We start from the raw sequence: 19,334 nt of genomic DNA, 5'->3' as shown, positions 1-19,334 counted from the left end.
AAAAACCTTCTGGTTTTGTTTCCTCTTGTTAAATACGTGCTACCCATTTTTATCAGAAAATCTCTAATTAAATTAGTATTTCTTATGTAGTGTTGCTGATCTTTACATTTCTTCTAAGTTATAATGAATATTAACAGCAATTCTCTATTTTTTTGTCTCAGTGTATATTCCTATACCCCGACCTTCACAAAGAAAATAAGGAAATATTAATAAATAGACTTTGAAATGCCATGGTCTCCCAAAAAAAAAAAAAGGCCTGGCTGCAATTTCAAACAAGATAACATGGAGCATATGGTCAGATTTCAGTAAAGTTAACAAAAGACTACAAATTTCACCCATTGCTAGCTCTTATTAAAGGAGTACCATAGCTGGCCTGAACTTACTGCTAACAATATCGCTGCCTCCAGAGCTCTTCGAAGACTTGCTAATTATTCCTTCAGAACTGGCAGAAACTTGAACTCTGACCAGACATACCCACAACACTTGCAGCAGCCCAATACACTAGAGAAATCAAAGTTGTATATTTGCTCTTTTACAAAAAAATGTCTACAGTTCAGTACATATTAGGCATTTGTATTCTGTGACTAATATGACCCTGAAAGGACGTATAGAATCCAAAAGTATACATGCTTTTTTAATTATTTAAAGGATAGCTTGTATTTATTGGATTCAAAAATTCCTAGCTAAAATAGTTGTCTAAGTGGATACCCTTACAAAGGTGTTGAACTACATGTGTGCACAATTATATTGTAATTACAATTTTAAACTAGATTATGTAAATATAAACTGACAGAACAAGTTAGCAGAAAAAAGAAAAAAACAAATAGCAAAGTCTTTGCTGAATGACACATATCAAAACTAACGGAAGCTGTTGGACAAAAAGGGAACGAACAGCACATATAGCACTCACCAAGCTTCTGCAGCCTCAGCCACTACACCCACCCTTCCCAAAAGCCCCCCTCTATTTTGTATCATTGCACAACTACCTTTGTAATTCTGCCTGGCAGCTGGCAGCAGAGCTGAGACAGCAGCATCCCCTTGCACAAACAGGCCTGCATTGTGCTCTGTTAGTCTATTAACCCTGGGCATCACAGATGCGGCCACAGCTTTATCATCATACATGATACATTGGTGGGAAGAGTCCCGTCTTTTCGGGGAATAATCCCTGTATCTACAAGGACAAATCAGTAGAACAGCCAGCTCTGAAGTCCTCTGAAATTTCACACAAGTGTTCTCCATCTCAAGCATTTAAGCATCATACAGAAGGCGCAACAGGTGAACCACAGGCCATGGGATGGCACAGGTGTGAGAGCCGTGGGGGAGTTCTGTGAGGGCACAAAGCTGACTGCTGAGGAGATGAAGTTTATTCCTCAAATCAGTAGTGCCAAGCTCAGGAGGAAGCTATTAGATCATATGTACAGCATACATATAGGGTACTAGAAGTCAAATTAAAGCCTCAGATGTTAACATAAGTACCTTAGACATACAAAATGGAGTTATCTAGCCGTTACACAGGTAACTGGAAGAATCTGGCAAAATACACTCGGGGGTAAAAACCTGCCCTTACTACTTCGCGGACCAGTACCTAGAAACCCCTCACGGGAAGCCTCACCTCAGCTCTGTGAGCTGCACTCGCTGCTGGCTGGGGCAGCCCGCGCCCTCAGCGGGGGCAGAAGACCACCGGGAGCAAACCGGAGCTCCCTGTGGCGAGGAGAAAAGCAGCGCCCCCAGCCCTCACCCAGACCCGGGCCACGACCCCCGGGCGAGGAGAAGCCGCCTCACCCCCTCTCCCCGGCCCACCTCCCCCCGGCCCCCGCGCGCCGCCGGCCCCTCACAGCGGCGCACCGGGAAGCGCCGAGGCGGACGCTAAACCCCTACGCACCCCCCTGACTGCGACGGGCAGTCACCTCAGCCAATCACCACCGAGAGCGGCGGCAGGCGGGCCAATGGCGGCGGCGGGGCGGGCCGAGGCGGCCGGCCGCCCTGGCAACGGGCGGGCCGCGTGCGGCGCTGAGGCGCGGAGGGGAGCGGGGCCGCCATGAAGATCGAGGAGGTGAAGAGCACGTCCAAGACGCAGCGCATCGCCGCCCACAGCCATGTCAAGGGGCTGGGGCTGGACGAGAGCGGCACCGCCAAGCCGGCGGGGGCCGGGCTGGTGGGGCAGGAGAACGCGAGGGAGGTGAGCGGGGGGGGGGGGGAGGCCCCGATCCTGGCTCCTCCTGAGCTGAGGGGAGGCCGGGCGGCAGCCCCCGGCCGGCCTCTGGGTTTTGTCGCCCTGTGGCTCTGGGCTTTTGGCTCCGGGGCGCTCCGGGCTCCTCCTTGATCGCCCTGCGGTGGCTGCGGTCTTGTGCGCCTTAAGTCTAAGAATTAAGGTGCCAGAGGCAGTAAAAACGCGCCAACAGCCAGAGAAGCGCTGCAGGTGGGGTTTGGGGCTTCGTTTTCAGCTCTGCATCCGGCCCTCGGGGAGTGCTTTAGCGAATTGTTCCGAAGGCCCAAACCGCGTTTCTTGCTTTATTTTTATATACTTTGATACATGCCTGTTCTTATACCCTGATATATGCCTGCAGCGCGGAGAGGGGGAAAGGATGCTGTGCTCTGAAGTTTGAGTTTTGCTGTCTTTGGTTATTATTTTTTCAGCGTGCTAGATGAAATAACTGTGGGAAGTATTTTTTTCTGATCTTGCCTTCATTTTGAATACATAACATTGAAATCCTCTTTATTTTAATAGGTTCACATGACCTAATTTTTCTTAACGCTTCTACTGTTACTGGAATGAAAAATATTACAGCAATATTGTTATTAACAGTGTAAATACTTATTTAACCTATAGGCTTGCGGGGTTATAGTGGAATTAATCAAAAGCAAGAAAATGGCTGGTAGAGCTGTATTGTTGGCAGGACCTCCTGGAACTGGCAAGGTATTATTTTCCTTATTTATACAGAATAAAGTATTCCAAAATCTATTTTAATTTTATTTCTTGTCCAAACCATTTTGGGGTAGTGGTTACATATTGTTTTCATCTACTGGATTTTCTTTTGCATTAAAGTACTGATGTGTTTCCCCACTTCATGTTTTGATTTTTGCCATGTCATTAACGATGGCTGTATCGACTGGTGTGTTCAGGCATCATTAGCATGAAGACACCCTGTGTAGGTTATAAACACATAGGTGGTGTGGTTTCTTAAGAAGAGGCTTCAGAATTAATTTTAGTATAACAGCCTAGATAGTTTTTGCTTTATTTTTTTCCCTTGTGCTATTTCAGGCTCCAGGCATTTGTATCAGATGTTAAATTCAAATGTCCAGTATTGTTCCATTAAGGTGTTTTATATATCTTTGGTAAATGTCACTTAATGTCTGTCTAATTTGTTTTGTGGAGGAGGGGGCTTGTTATGTATGAGAAATATCTGACAGACAGAACAGATCTAACATTGGTAGTTGATAGATGGAAAGTTAACTCTGTGCAGAAGGAATTCTGTGTTCATCCTTACACAAATTAAATGCATAATTTATTTTTCTATTTAAGACTGCTTTGGCTTTAGCTATTGCTCAGGAACTAGGCAGTAAAGTTCCCTTTTGTCCTATGGTTGGAAGTGAAGTCTATTCCACTGAGATCAAGAAAACAGAAGTTCTAATGGAAAACTTCCGACGGGCAATTGGTAAGTTTCAGAAAAGCAGAATAATTAAATATTTGCATGATACTTGGTTGTTTTTTTTCCAGTCATCTGAAAAGGAAGATTTTCTCAGTGGTCACGGTGGTTTCCAGATCATGGCGTATATTCTTTTTTTCAGTGTTGATCTTAATTTGCTGAATCTCTTCCCACACTTAGTGGAGTTGGTAAGGCTCTCTGGATATAAACCACAATTTAATGGTTGTGTCCCACAGTTATTTTGGTTTACTCTGCTTCCCCAGAGTCTCTTCTCATCCTCCAGGTCCATCGCCTTTTGCCTTTGGCTGCATAAATATGAAAGAAAACTTATTTTTAGTTTCTTACGTTAGCAGAAATACTTGTAGACAGCAGAATGGTCTCTCCTTTTTTATTTTAGTGATTTTATGCTATTAAGCAAACAGCCTTCTTCAGGGACTCCCAAATGGCAGTGTTAGCCTGACTTAGTGTAACAGCGAGCCCAGAGGAAATTCCGTGCCAGCAAAATAAATACCTTAACTTAATATCTTCCTCAGTTATCTTCCTCAATTCTAGAGTGCTTGTACAAGCTCAATGCAAATTTAACCAATTTACAACACAACCTTACTAAGTACCTAAAATCTCTTAGGTGATCTTTGCTGACAGCTGATAAATGCAGTTAAAGTGGCCCTTGTTTGTATGAGGATTGCCTGAAGATAGCCTAACCAAAACACTGCACATATTAACAGTTAATTTTCCTGGTTTCTGTACCATGTTTCCCCTCTGACTTCATCCGAGTATTTGATGGCAGTGAAGATGTCTCTCAGCTCTGCAACCAAACAAAAGTAGTCCATTGACTCTTATAAGAAAGCAACTTGCAGTAGTCTCTGGTCTTCTAGTTACCGTGCGTCTGGCAGGGCCTGGGGGAGGGAAGCCAGAGGCTGAGTAGTCTGCAATATTTCCTTGATGTGATGAAGTTCCCTGTCAGAGATTTGGAAACTTGAACCAACAGATGAAACTTCTGCCATCCATGTTGTCATTTGTAGAGATAGCAGTATTTTAACTCTCTCAGGTTAACAGCCAGATACGTTGTCAGTCCCCTGCATTCCCTGAATGTCAGTAGAGAGACACTTCTAAACAAATATTGGTGTTAATGAAAGATGGAACTTCTTTTATTCCTTTGTGTTGAATTCTCTGTCACATTTTCATAACACAACCTTTATTGAATGTTTTTATCAGTGTAAAAAGAATATTTTAAAGGACTAGTATCCATTGTTTTTCAAAATGGAACGCTTTCCAGTCATGTTTAAATCTCAGTTAGGTTTTAGATCCCCTGCCTGGTAAATAAATACTTTAAAAGGATGCATGTTCTAAAAAAGGATTTTGTATGCACAATGCACTGTTAGCTGTGACTATGTGCAAGAAAAAAAAATCAATTCATGTCAATCAATACCTGATTTTTTTTTATATGATACCTTACTAGCAGGTTCTATATATATCGTCTGTTGCTCCTATTATGCATTTTACTTTCAGTACGTTTGGACACCTCAATTTATAAAAATTATCAGGGATGTTAGCATTAGTTTCTTTTTTTTTTTTTTCCCTGGAAACAAGAGAATCTGACATGTTTCAACACATCACTGTATGAGGAAAAGGGCAATTCAGAGTTTTCAGAATTTTTGTTGTGAGTCATTTAATAACAGACTTGACATTCTCTAACGGCCAAGCACTGTTTAATGTATAGCAGATAGATTATTGTATGTAAGAAACATAAAAATATAGAGTGGGAAATGAGAACATGGAATTGTACAGGTTTTAAAAACAAAAACCACTTCAGCTGAGAGGGATTAATATCATGTAGAGCTTATTAGCAGCTGGCAAGGATGATGACAGTAGCTAATGTTACAAGCTCAGTCACAGTAGCAAATAACTACTGGAATAGCCCGTTGAACAGCATGTCCATTCCCTGTATCTCCAAATTGTAGCTGCCAGTAAATCAAACAAGCATTGTTTAAGTTCATACATAGAGTGCTACTGAGCCCAGACATGAACCATTCTACAACTTTCTTCTTAGATTCATGCTTCAGATTTGTAAGTAGATGTCTCTGTTTAAGTTAGAGCTCATTTAAGAGTGAAATTTATAGTTGATAAATGCAAATTGATGTGAAAACAAAAGATAATCAGCAAATTCAGAACACGATTACCTTTACTTAGATCATGTTAAACTGTAAATATTTTCTATGGACACATCTATGTGAACACATCAGTTTAAATTAGAGGCATGCTTTTGAAACAAGTCTCTGGGTTATCTTTGCTGGCTCAGCTCTGGTTTGTGTTGTGGAGCAGACTCTGAGCATGTGAATCTGCTTCTTTTCAGACAAAGTGAAACTGGAAGATGTACTTTAGGAACATACAAAACTTGCCACAAGCATGAATGGCTTGCAATTTGTGGGAGCAGAATAGTGCTTGTGCTGAAAGTTTAAAAACAAAGCAAAAAGGAAGAACAAGCCTGTGAATGTCCATTTCTCACCACCAATGGTTTTGCGATACAGTTTCCCATATTACTTCACATTCCTTGGATATGTAACCTATGGGATACAGCCTTGTCTAGGACAGTTTTATAACTCAAAGGTTCATTATTTTTTTGTGCGATGGTTTGACATACCAGAAAAACATGTTAAAAATTAACTTTGTATAGAACTTCTTATATAGTGCTAAATAAGAGAAAGCAAATACTTCATACCAAGAAATTATCACATCCACAAATAACCTATTTCTCACATTTCAAATCCTATTCTTGATTTGGGTCCAGTAGAGGGAGACAGACTCATATTTGTCAGTTCTTTCTATTTCCCTATCAGCAACTCAAGATTACTGGTGAAGTGTCTGATCTATTTCAAAGTAAAATGAAAAGTTGAGGAACAAGGAAAGTTTTATAAAGTCCTAATAGCCTCAGACTGGGCAGGATGACTTCCTTATATCTTGTTACAGCCCATTCATTATTTTTGGTATGGCATATGTGCCTCATAAAATACTTTATAGAGTCTCTTCAGATGTGGGTTCTTTGAACTTTTATGTAGTTAGAACATCTGCATAATTGTAGTGGTGGTGATGACAATGCTTTTTCTTTGGGACAGTCTAACCGATCCGTATTATTTATCAGTTTAAAACAACTGTTAGTCCATTACAATAGTTGTGACGAGAATACAAGATACTCAGATACTGTGATGATTTCTTAACTATCTGAAAAACAGCAAAGTAACAATGTCAACGTCACCTCTTTTGAAATAGTTTTAAATTTGCATTATAACAAATCCTGTTAAACTTTACCTAGCTCACCTTCTGCTATTAACTTGACAAATATTTTACAGGATGTGTTAAGCTTTTCTTAATTTTATGAGGTTCTAACATACCTGTTAATCAATTTGTTATTTTTAACTTAGTTGCTAAAATTTAAATTTTTTTTATAAAGTTACTTTTCTTCTCTTTCCTGACTTAGCAGAACTTTTCTGATAGTATGAAAATTACGTAAAACTCCTAGTTACATTAGTGTCACTGATCTTTAGTTTCAGAATTTTTATGATTTTTTTTTATCTTTAATGTAGGGCAGCAAATCTCTGTGAGGGGAGGGAAAAGAGAGAGGATACTGACATTTGCTTCAAGAACTAGTAATAAGGGGCAAAAAGAAAACAATTTTAGAGTTTATTAAACTGCTTTTCAAGACAGAACTTGGGCTGAGCTTTCCCTCTCATTACCCAGGATGAGTATTCTCATTTTCCGTTGAAGAAGAGAATTATGACTGATCTTTCAACTTCTGAAAATAAAAAAAAAATCCCATTAAATGTAATGGACCCTAATGATATGTTAAAATTTGTTGGCATTAGCGCAGCAGACTCTTGAGTGTTTACGGCCATTGATTTGTCTGTTCCAAACAATTTCTTGCAGGATTGAGGATTAAAGAGACCAAGGAGGTTTATGAGGGAGAAGTTACAGAACTGACTCCATGTGAGACTGAAAATCCTATGGGGGGTTACGGCAAAACCATCAGCCATGTAATTATAGGACTCAAAACTGCAAAGGGAACCAAACAGTTGAAGGTATGTACAGTAGAGTCTCAACAATTTCCTTAAGAATTTCATACCTGTGTTTTCTGTTTTTAGCAGTTCTTATTTGTATTTTAAGCTCTTGATCCCCATTTGTGTAGAATAATGATGCCAGGAGACTGTTTTGCTAGACAACTTTATCCTACTCGGGAGGATGTATGTTTATCTGCTCTTTGTAGAGATTATTTAGTTGTTAGTCTTTTCTCCTACCCATTGAAATGAGGGGTAATCCCATCACTCAATCAACAGTTCCTGTTATTTTTCTGTTTGTCAACACCCACTCATACATGTTCAAGTGCGCTAAAGGAGAGCTTAGCAGGAACAGATTCTGATGCAGTTTTGCAGCATTACTTGCGTCACAGAAAAAATAGGCGTAGCTGAGAATCTGAGCTGTGACCTGCCTCAGTCTACGATGTGCTCACACTGTAGTTGTAACTTTGTGTTCATGACAGCGAATGTACAAGAAAATTCATTTGTTTTTTGTTTTCCTGATACACAATTGAATTTCTGAGGATGGTTTTGGGAAATTTTGCCTGCTTCAGTATGGATTGTTCTTTCTGTCGCATCCCTTCTTTCTATGTGTGGAGATATGCTCTAGTGAATATGTGATAGAGAACTAGAAATTGAGCTGGTACGTTGCCAGCTCAGACCCACTTTCCCTTTGTTTTCTTGTACAAGTCTCTGTCCATATTGTTTAATTTCCCTGTCAGTTAGAGTGTGAGAGAACTGAATGCTGTCTCTGTTGTTAAGCATCATCTTCCATTTGTTCACTCTGAAAACAAGAAAACGTAGAGCAAAAATGAATAAATATGTACTAAGAGAAACAATAGCATCTAACGTATTCCATATCCGCTCCCCTTCACCCAGCTCCACAGAGGATGCAGACTCAAGAGATCAAGTAGCATAAGCCAGTGCAATAGCCAGTTTTTGGTAAAAGTTTTGCTAGAAAGCAAGTGAAGCACCACATCCTAGGTATAAACATATTGTCACATTACACAAAGGCATACTTTGTTACTGCAATCATTATCATTATGTTTTTGGCTCTTAATGTCACTTTCTTTAGACAGGTATTTTTATGTAAGAAAGTTTTGTGCATCTTCTTTCAGATTTTACAATAGAGACTAAGTTGTACTCTACCAGTACTCCAGGTCTTACAGCTTTATAAAATCCTATGAGGTATTTCAGGGGGGGTGGAGTTGCAGTTTAATTTTGCCTGATAGGAGTGAGCTTTAGTCTAAGCTTCTTTTCCTCCATTACCATAACAATATGCAACTGTTTTGACCAATCCTGATGTTTGTCTCCAGCTGGACCCAAGCATCTTTGAAAGCTTGCAGAAGGAACGAGTGGAAACTGGCGATGTTATTTATATTGAAGCAAACAGCGGAGCCGTCAAGGTAAGATAAAAGTTCTGCATTTTTATGCAGGTGGATGTATTCTTGCAGGTCTTTCTCTGCCTTTGTTAAAAAGCTCTCCAATTTGTTAAGCTTAATTGACGTGAAATGGTTACGTGAATGTTTTAATAAGAGCCCAGTGTTTTCCTTATCTATAAAGAAAAATATCTGTTGCACTGAAAGGGCGTGGTCATCTGGTTCACAATTGAGGTCATCTGGCAAGGAAGCTATCACTGATGCTGCCTGGATGAGTTTTCTTTTCTGTAAGATCAAAACATCTTTAAGGGAAGGGGGGAAAAAACCAAGCAACTTTAGTCATTTTCAGGCTGACATGTGCAGTGTATTTAATCTTTCTTTTATCGCTCTGGTATTTTCTCCACAAGATATATACATGTAGAAGGGAATACTGCATTAGTTAGCATTCTTTTCATATCTGATTTAGAAAGTAGTGTACAGCGATACTTGCTGTTTAATGGATGAGCATAATATTTTGTATCATATAATAAATCACCCATCTACAAAGGAGTCTTGAACAGTTCTCCCAATCTCTAGCTAATCTGCTGGATTTGTCCTTTAGCAAGAATTGCATACAGTTAAAAGAAGAGGAGAGAGAGAGGAGTGGAATATTCTTGCTGCTAAAATATCAGGTGCATTTCACCAGAGTTTTTGAGCTTTGATCAGTAGATACAGTGTATGCTTGTTGCTAAAGCAGGGAGTGGGATGTCTGAATTGTCAGACTGACGCTTTTCAGTACTGGAACTGTGAACCAAGCCCTTTATCAAGTTTATGTCACTCAAGTTTTGGCACTGAAACCAATTCTATACCTGGGTTTTTCTTCTTTGCTTTTCTCCAGAGGCAAGGCAGGTGTGATACGTATGCTACGGAATTCGACCTTGAAGCTGAAGAGTATGTTCCCTTGCCAAAGGGTGATGTGCACAAGAAAAAGGAAATTATTCAGGATGTCACCCTGCATGACTTGGATGTGGCCAACGCTCGACCTCAGGTACCTGATTCCACAAATGAAGTTTTTACAGGAAAAATATTTTACATAGATTTGATGGCTTTGAAAATAATCAAGGGGATGCAGAAAGCTTTGAGATATCCTAAATTACCTTCAGTAGGAAGAGCAGTAGGTGTTATCTTGAAGGCCACTCTACCTCTCCTCTCTGTTTGCAGAGAGGTCCTACTACAGTTGGCTGTCTCTTTGGCCCTTCTGTCCAGGTCAAAGAGGCGGTTGCTAGGTTAGGATTCACCTAGGAATATTTGTCAGAGGAACTTCCACATAGATATTTGGGATCTGCTACCTTCACAGTTAAAGCATAATCTAGACCTGTCTCTCTCCTTCCACATACCACTGTGCCCCATCCACTGCAAAAAAAGCTGAATGGGTTGCTCCTCTTGACCAGAGAAAAAGATTACATCTTTCTCTCTATAAGGAGAGATGTGAGGTAGCAGCAGACAGATCTGCATAATTTTATTTATTGAAAGCCATGAACACAGATTAATTTCTTCTCTGTAGCTATGGCTTTGTGGCCATGAAATAGAAATTGCAAGTGCTATGATAAATGATCACAAAGTATTTTTGACTTTGCTGTAGATTCTGTTAATGTCCCTGCTTCCTTCAGAAATATTTCATAACCTCTCATTAAACTTTCTTGTGATTTTTCACTAGAGTTCTGAATGCGTTTCAGCAAAAAAAAAAAAAACGGAACTACTCTTTACTGTATCTTAACATAGACTCGGTATTGAGGAAACTCCATCTGTCATAAAAGCCACTGTGTTTAAAGGCTTACACTCCTGTATTGTGATTCTACAATCCCTTAACCTACTCCACTTTTTTCAACAAAATCATTTACCTGATAAAATTGAAGAATTAAAAAGTGTTAAAACTCAGCATAATTGTGTTGATAGTTTGAACAGTTACAGTGCACACAGGCCATCCCAAGTCTCTGTGTTCCCTGATGATGTTTTCAGTTTTTAATGAGCTTCTGTTACAATTTTTAAAAGAGGATATCTCATTTTGATTTTTTATGCACTCCAAATAAGCAAGGCTAAAGAAAGAGTGAGGAGATGGATAATTAATCTGTTAGAATACCACTGTGATAAAGTTACCTACCCTTTGGCAAGTTATCAACCACTGATGAAATAAAGTATCAGGTTAAGTGTAAGAAACAACTTCTTTAACCAGTTCCCAGTTTTTTAAATTCTTATTGTTTGTGTTCACTAGAAGACTTCATAGTTGACCTGTAACTTTCTTTTCCTAGGGCGGGCAAGACATCCTTTCTATGATGGGACAATTGATGAAGCCTAAGAAAACTGAAATTACCGGTATGAATCCATCATATTTCCAGACCAACATAACCTATATGTTCGCTAGTTCAAAAAGAATTAAAAATCATGTTATTCACATGACATCTCTAATGATGAAAGCCTTCATAATATTTATTCAAAAATATTCAGATTTCAGAGAGCAGTGATAAAACTGCCACAATTGCAATAGCTGGAAAGAGTACCAACATGTTATTGGTTCACATACATAGTTTCAAACTACATACTGTACTCTGCACCCATCTTCTTGGAGAGAAGGAGGTCAGAAAGGTAGTGCCATCCCCCTTCTCAAAACATTGCTCCCAGAGGGTGCATAGTTCATATTTTTCTATAGCCACACTGAGATCCAAACAGATCCCCCCCCCAAATCTAAAAAACTTAGCGTGCATTTGTATGTGAAGCAACTATGCAGTGTTTCTGTGGAGCAGAAGAAAAGGCTTCTAAAGACCTTGGTTTCGTTTGGACTCCTCTATAGCAGCTGCATTTTGACTTGATGTTCTAAGTGCACTGCTGTTTTCCTACCTACAGGTCATGGAAGGAAAAAAGATCTGCAGAAAGATCTATTCTCTTTTTTGCTTTGAAAGAAATGTTTCAGTAAGTGACTATATAAATTTAGATTAAAGTCTTCTTCAATATTTAACTGGAATGGTGCTCTTTTGAAGTTTTTCTTCTGTTCCAGAGGTCACTTTGCTTATTCTGGTCAGATTTATCCACATAACATCTTGCAGGACTTTGAGATCCAAATGTTGACAGATTTTTTATATAGCCCTATATATATATAATGCACATGCACATATAATTGTTTAAAAGAACTGTCTTGCTGAAATACAGTAGGAATATTTTATTCTTTCAGTAATGTTCTCTTCACCCATGCTTGGAAACTTGGTTAAGCTTCATGTTTTAAACTGAGGTTTGGCTGACTTTTTCTTTTCTTCCTCTGACGTAGTGTTTCACAAGGTAATAGAGAGAGAGAACAGACTGCTCCAGTTAAGTGCTATAAGTTCAGTTTAGGAATAGTTTGATGCACAGATGTCTCTACAATACAGGAGTGAAATCACGAATCTTAGTTTAGTCTTAAATGCCACATCATTTTGGTATCACAGAGATTTACTCTGTGGCAGTAAAAAAACCAATCCGTTAAAATTTCAAGGAGAATGTTACTCTAAGTCTTTCAGAGACCTATAGCTCACTAGCAGAATAACTAACAATTTCTTTTGGTTCTTGCAGATAAACTTCGAGGAGAAATAAATAAAGTGGTAAATAAATACATTGATCAAGGCATTGCAGAGCTGGTCCCAGGTGTACTGTTTGTAGATGAGGTTCACATGTTGGATATTGAATGTTTCACGTACCTGCACCGAGCACTGGAATCTTCTATTTCCCCCATTGTCATCTTTGCTTCCAATCGAGGAAACTGTGTTATCAGGTATGTCTAAAGTTGAATTTTCCAGTATCATCAGTCCATAAACCATGGAGTGAGCTATGTGAGCAGAGTTTATGATCGTTGAAGGCTTTTGTCTCAGATACTGACATTTGTGGTAACATCCTGCATGGGTTGCAAGCTGCATTAGTGCTCCAGAACTGCTCATGAGCTTCATGAGGGGAAAAGCACTTCACGCCAGACTGACTTAAATAAAGCAGAATGGAATCCTTCCTTTTCTCTAACAGCCTCTGAATTGTCTGTTTCCTGGTTGTTCTGTTACACTTACCTTTCTCTTTGGATACCTCAACACATCTCTTGCTTGTGCATTAGGGACATCAAAAGCACCAGAGCTACAAATCTCTAATATTGTTTCCTGCTTCTGGATAACTTCACTGTTTGCTATCCTTGTTGCATCAGACTTCAGCTTCCTGTTCTTACTGTTAAAGCATATCACAGTTCAGCCTCTCCCCACTCTCCATTCTTTCCTACTATATTTGTCTGGATTTTTGTTTCTCCAGCTTTGCCAACTAACTTATTTTTCATCTCCACTCCAATTCGTGCCTCTGCTTCAGTATTTTGCACCCACACAATGCATTCTTTGCATTTTCAGTAAAAGTGCTCTCCTCTTTCAGATTCTTCCTGAAGTTTTACTGCTAATTTGTGGTCTAGGTCAAATGATGTCTAAACAAGCTGTCATTAGCAATGATTGCAACTCTTTAAATTGATTTAATTCAGCTGTGTAACCAGCTATTCCTTTCACTCTTACTGGCTCATCTGGTATTAATCTTTCTTTGTTTGCATTGCTTAGAAGTTAAGGTGATAAGCTCTTCAGAAATGTTTGAGGTGGATGTTGCTGTGCTCTTTTTACAAAGGCATGAAAAGGCTGCCTCGTAAAAATAGAACAAACAGCTCTGACAGGAACATGTCATTTAAGAAAGGAAGTTTTCCATATAATAGTTGTATCAAGTATTGGTAAACTAAATCCCTTAAAAGGAAGGTCTTCACTGTATCAACTATCTCACATAGCTGGTGAAGCTCTGATTCACCTATTGGTGGCTCTTAAAAGGAAAGAATTAATTGTAGCTGAGTTTTAAACTCATAAGAGAATTAATTGATTCAGAACAACACCATCTACTCAAGAGTACAGCAGGAGATGATTGCAGGGCATTTTGATTTGTGTCCCATAGAAAACTGCAACAAAAGATGAAATGCTTAAAGGTTGGCACTGAATTTAGAACTGTAGTTGTCTTACCAGCACTTTACCATTTTCACCTGTGATCTCCATAGGTCTCATGAAATGTGGCTGTCTTTCATTCTTGACTTCACAGCAATTCATGGTTCTCTTGGAAGAGCAGAGTAGATGTGCCTGTGACTTTGCTGTTGCCTGTTTTATGCCAAACAAAATGGTTGAGGGTCTAGATCCTTCTCTATCCTTCATGCACAGATCTCCACCTCTTAATTTGGTGGATTGCAAGCATGTAATGTAAAACCACTGCAGTGGCTGGACGGGTGAGGGAAATACTGAACGAAGTAATGGCTTGTTCTGCAAGAGAGAATGTTCTCCCAATTAGTGATAGTGGATATAATTTCTGTTGATATTGGTGAACAACTTAATGAGTTGTTCCTCTCTGGAAGATACTTTGGAACATTAGCTAAGACTGTATTGTATAAGATGTAATGAAGAGAAGCATGAAGAAAAGCACCACCTCAGACTATTTCTGAGTGACATTTTAAGAGTTCCAGAAATAGTATTTGTTTCCTTCAGGCTGTCCAGTATAAACTAGACTGTTTCCTGTCTGTACCTGCAGAACATGCCTGTATGGGAAGACATAAGAATTGGAAACTAGTGGATGTGTAGTCCACTATTACTGATTTGAGTCAAATCAAGGTACTGAACTCAGAGCAGTAGTTGATCCATTTCTGTTTGGTTTCTCCTTTAGAGGCACAGAGGATGTAGTGTCTCCTCATGGAATACCATTGGACCTGCTGGACAGAGTGATGATTATCCGAACCATGCTGTATACACCCCAAGAAATGAAGCAGGTATAAACATTTTAAAGAGCTTCTAAAAAGTCCCTGGAATTCTAGTCTCTTGGGATAACTGCTACGTTTCTGTATATTCTGCTGCTATAGAGCTATTTGAATCTGTATGGTCAGCAGGATTTGTGCCAGAAAACTTACGCCACTTCCTAAATACATGCTACTTCAGTAACCATTGAGAATAAGCTGGTTAAGACTTTGCATGCACTTTTTTGTTGGATTGCCATCCACTGATGAGTTATATTGGTAAACACCTCTAGAGCTGAAAGTGACATCTCACTTGCATGAAATGCCATGAATTGTTAGCTGACCACCTCTCTTGCACCGCTGTGCTTTCCATAGAGTTTGCAGGTTCCAGGAGATAGTTCTTTTTCTGTTGTTACGAGGTGAAGTGTTAGATTTTAGGACCAACGGTCCCACTCCTCAGGCTGTTCCTCCACATGAGAGACGAGAGAGACTACAGAATGCAACTTCACGCGCTGCATTTTTGCCTGCATGCTCTGTACTATAGCTTTAACCTTATCGAGTAGTTTCCTGAAACTGGAAGGAGTTTTGTGCTTCTAGTCAAGTTTGGAAATGTAAGCACAGTAAATGTTGCAGAGATACGCTTCTGAATGCCTGGAACCTTTCCTGTGGGACCATCACAACGTATTGTGTATCGATTATAATGCTTGGGTTCCATTATGATGCACTGTGTCAAAGATCCCCCTCATTAGCGTCTCAATGCTGTGAAGTGACACAATGCAGAAGACATTACAGTTTATCATGTCAATTCTTTGTATTATTTAAGAGATAGTGTCAATGGAGGAGAGCGTTGTCACGAGATAATAGTCTCCTGCTGCTGGATAAGTGCCAAGGTGAAGCTGAGGCATTTATCGAATATAAACGTAGAGACAAAGCTTCACTTCATTTGGTTTGAGGAGCTTTTTGCATACAGCTGTTGTGAACCATGCTCGGGATGATTTTTTTGTACCTAAAAGGATACTTTAATGCTTCAAAGTACAGATAGTAGTAGAAGCAGCCCAGTGATTTTAATAACACAATTATGTATTTTCTGCATACAAAACAGGTATTAAAGTATGATTTCTGCTTAGTCTGGAGATGTTAAAGACTGTTGTCTAGACTTCCCTGTATTGTATGTGAATTTTGTGCAATAAGGGTAGCAGGAATATGCACTCTGAGCTATATATACGTATTACTTTTTGTTAAACATGCTATAAGTAATACTTATCTAGTGTGCTGTATTATCATGCAGATAATACACTGTTAAAGAGCTAGTTTCTGAACTGCTGATTTTTCAGAAGAGCTGGCTAAGCGCTGTGGTTTCCACCCTCCCCAGGGATGAGGGAAAAAGTGTTTACAGTAGCTTTTCCTAAAGCTAAAAATAGATACAGCCTTTTATCATAAATCATATTCCCATAGTCAGATAATCTCATTTTCCCTTAAATTAAGGCTTTTGAATGACTTGTCTTGGGAGAGGAGGAGGAGCTGTTTATTACCCTTGAATGTAACTAAATACAGTTGAGAGGAGGAGGGGGCAAGGGAGGATAGTAAGAGGTCCATTTATTTCTCTATTTTTGCTCCCATTTTTCTTTCATGCTAGGAAGAAGTTTCCCCTGGTTATGTTTCTGTGTGAGACTCCTTGCCTTATCACAACTGATGTGCTTATCAGTGCAAGAATTGTCCTTGTACTGAAAAGTTTGTTCCTAACCAGCAGAAATCCCATTGTATAGCTCTGCTCTGAGAGAGCAAGACCCACAGTTACCTTAGTGCAACCAAAACAGGGAGAAAATGGTCCTAGGAAAATTCACTGTTATAAGAATATTCTAGTCAGATATTGTGGTAATTTTTTTTGCCTTTGTATCAGATAGAAGAGGTAATAACTGACACATTCTGTTCATAATGTATTTCACCTGGTAAACACTTTTCCTGTTTCACAGGAGCTTGTTTATATATGTATTTGCTGGGTTAATGCCTTAGACCCTGATCCTTCAGTAAGGTTCTACAGAGTTGCTAGATAAAAAGTTTTTTTTAAATAGTTGTTCTTAGAGATGTGGCATTTAAGGTGTCTTGTTTCTAGCAGAAGAATAAAGTAGCAGTATTTCAATGAATAGAAAGTGATATTTGGGTGATCTACAAGATGGAAAAAGTCTTCAATTTGAAATTGTAATTTGCAGTAGCATTTCTGATATTCAGTATTAATATCTTAGCACAACTTCCTACCATTTCAAACCACTCTTTTACTCTGTTCCCTACCCTGACTCTCCTGGCGCATTTTTATGGCTTTAATTTAAACGAGTGCTTCTTGATATCTTGTTTACAAAGCTGCCAAAGTGAAAAATACCTGTATTATATGAGGCTTGCAGTTCCAGAGTTATCTCAGCACTACAACACAACATCATTATCCAGTCTGCCCCTTATCACTCAGCTGGTAATACGGACTACCGAGAGACTTGTGCCACTTTTGTTACAGCTTTATATGCTCAGGCTTATTGGCGATATCTTGCTCTCCAACTTTGTAAAGATCTTCAAACTGGTACGAGCCTGAGACTGTTCTTGAAAGATTAGATTCTTCTTAGTGATTTTTTTCTTCTTGCAGGAATAGGTGAATCTTGGTGAAATAAATCAAAAATTTACTTTCTATCTTATTGTCAATTGAATAAAAAGTGTGTTGTGAGTTCCTAAGGGAAGAGTGTATTTTTTGTAGGGATTGCTGAAGAACTCTGCTGTGTAACAGCAGCAATACACTACAAAACTTGGGAACTGATGTAGCTGTCCACAAGACTCCAGCTGTCATTGCTACTTCTTGCATGCTTTTCCAATTTCCTTGTTTAAGTTCTGATCTACGAACAAAAAGCACAGTATATACCTCGCTAACCACACAAAATTATCATGAAGTAGTCCAGATGTTACTTCACCTGCCTTTTATGATGATCAGTTTTTCAACATTATATTTACCTATTCAAAGACTTAGAATTCCACAAATCTGTTCTAGTTCAGTGGTAAATTACACAAGGATAACTCCATACCATCTCATTTTATAGCACATCCCATCTCTAAGCTGACAGGGTTTTTAGAAGCTGAGCTAAGTAGCATAGCATGCTAATAGTTTGGGCCGTTACCTGACTTACTCATTCATCCCAACAGATCATAAAACTTCGTGCTCAAACAGAAGGAATTAATATTAGTGAAGAAGCTCTAAACCATTTAGGGGAAATTGGTACCAAGACAACCTTAAGGTAAGACGAACACAGTGCAGTTTTCTGTTGCATCTTAAGTATGACTGCTTTTAAAAACACTGTAGGATAATTCTCTCTTGGAAGTGAGACAGCCCTCTCCCATACAGTAACATGCGGTCTATTTAGAACAGTGTTGATGTTACAAAAGATTGGTAATCCTCCTGCTTCCTTGTTTAAGGAGTGTACATGTTAGAGGATCTTAAAGATTTTTTTTTTAATACTGCTGATGGAGCTGCGTGTTTCCTAACAAATCTCCCACCCGTATGTGCATTCAATTCACTAGGATGAACTGAATTGTAATTATTCGTCCATCTCTGTTTGATCACAGGTACGCTGTGCAGCTACTGACCCCAGCTAACCTGCTTGCCAAGATTAATGGGAAAGACAGCATTGAGAAGGAGCATATTGAAGAAATAAATGAACTTTTCTATGATGCCAAATCCTCAGCAAAAATCTTGGCTGATCAACAAGAGAAATACATGAAATGAAGAGCTTATGTTAGATGCTTTGAAGTGGCTTTAACCCTTACCCAGGACTGGCTTAATTAATAAGAAATGTTAATGGTTTGTCTCTTTTGGGACTGGAAAATATTTAAATATTGGACTGCTTTGTCAGGCCAGCATTAACTAGCAAGTGTTCCTATTTCATTGTCAACAAAAAGATTCTCTGTGATGTGTGTAACATCTTAGTCTCCCTTTTATGAGTACATCTGAAATGAATAGCTATTGACCCATCGGTTTTGTTTGTTAGATTTCATTACAGAAGAGCTCTAAGTGAGGTTGATGCTTAAGAACAGTCTATTTTCTTTAAGAACGTTGTTTTAAAATTGTTTCCTTTTACAGATAAACAATTTTTTGAAAAGTTTGTCTGAAGTGATTTATAATAAAATATTTCATGAATAGTGGAAGTTTGCTTATGTTTGTCCTGAGTGCTCACCTACCTAAAGAAACAGTTGAAATAAGTTAGAATTCACAAAGCAAAATATGGGTAAAGTGGATCTGCAACAAAAACAGATTTACAGCAGATGAAAGATACACTAACAGAACCTTTCTTAAGGTATCCTTCTTAAGGACTTTTTTCTAGGTCTTTTTTTTTATTCTCTGAAGACTGTTTTGGAAAATGCATAAATATAGAATAATTACTACCTTACTCAAAGCATTTCTTCTAGAGTACCTTATCCTTTCTTT

At 38.9% G+C, this 19,334-nt stretch overlaps 1 protein-coding gene across 1 annotated transcript; it reads left to right on the top strand.

Moving 5' to 3' along the window:
• Positions 1 to 1,964: 1,964 nt before the first annotated feature.
• RUVBL1 (RuvB like AAA ATPase 1) lies at positions 1,965 to 19,054 on the top strand. Its single transcript, XM_035546878.2, has 11 exons — positions 1,965 to 2,179; positions 2,831 to 2,917; positions 3,524 to 3,656; positions 7,569 to 7,720; positions 9,031 to 9,120; positions 9,971 to 10,120; positions 11,382 to 11,445; positions 12,673 to 12,871; positions 14,809 to 14,911; positions 18,056 to 18,147; positions 18,476 to 19,054. Exons 1-11 carry the CDS (start codon positions 2,039 to 2,041, stop codon positions 18,633 to 18,635), a joined length of 1,371 nt encoding a protein of 456 aa, XP_035402771.1. The 5' UTR covers positions 1,965 to 2,038; the 3' UTR covers positions 18,636 to 19,054.
• Positions 19,055 to 19,334: the final 280 nt, after the last annotated feature.

This window comes from Cygnus atratus, chromosome 10, assembly GCF_013377495.2.
Source record: "Cygnus atratus isolate AKBS03 ecotype Queensland, Australia chromosome 10, CAtr_DNAZoo_HiC_assembly, whole genome shotgun sequence".
Taxonomy (NCBI): Eukaryota; Metazoa; Chordata; class Aves; order Anseriformes; family Anatidae; genus Cygnus; species Cygnus atratus.
This window is presented reverse-complemented; position numbering and strand designations above follow the sequence as displayed.

Coding starts and splice junctions, on each gene's coding strand:
- RUVBL1 (XM_035546878.2), top strand. CDS start 2,039: ATGAAGATCGAGGAGGTGAAGAGCACGTCCAAGACGCAGCGCATCGCC. Junction 2,180..2,830: donor GGCAGGAGAACGCGAGGGAG/GTGAGCGGGGGG, acceptor TTTAACCTATAG/GCTTGCGGGGTTATAGTGGA. Junction 12,872..14,808: donor CGAGGAAACTGTGTTATCAG/GTATGTCTAAAG, acceptor TTTCTCCTTTAG/AGGCACAGAGGATGTAGTGT.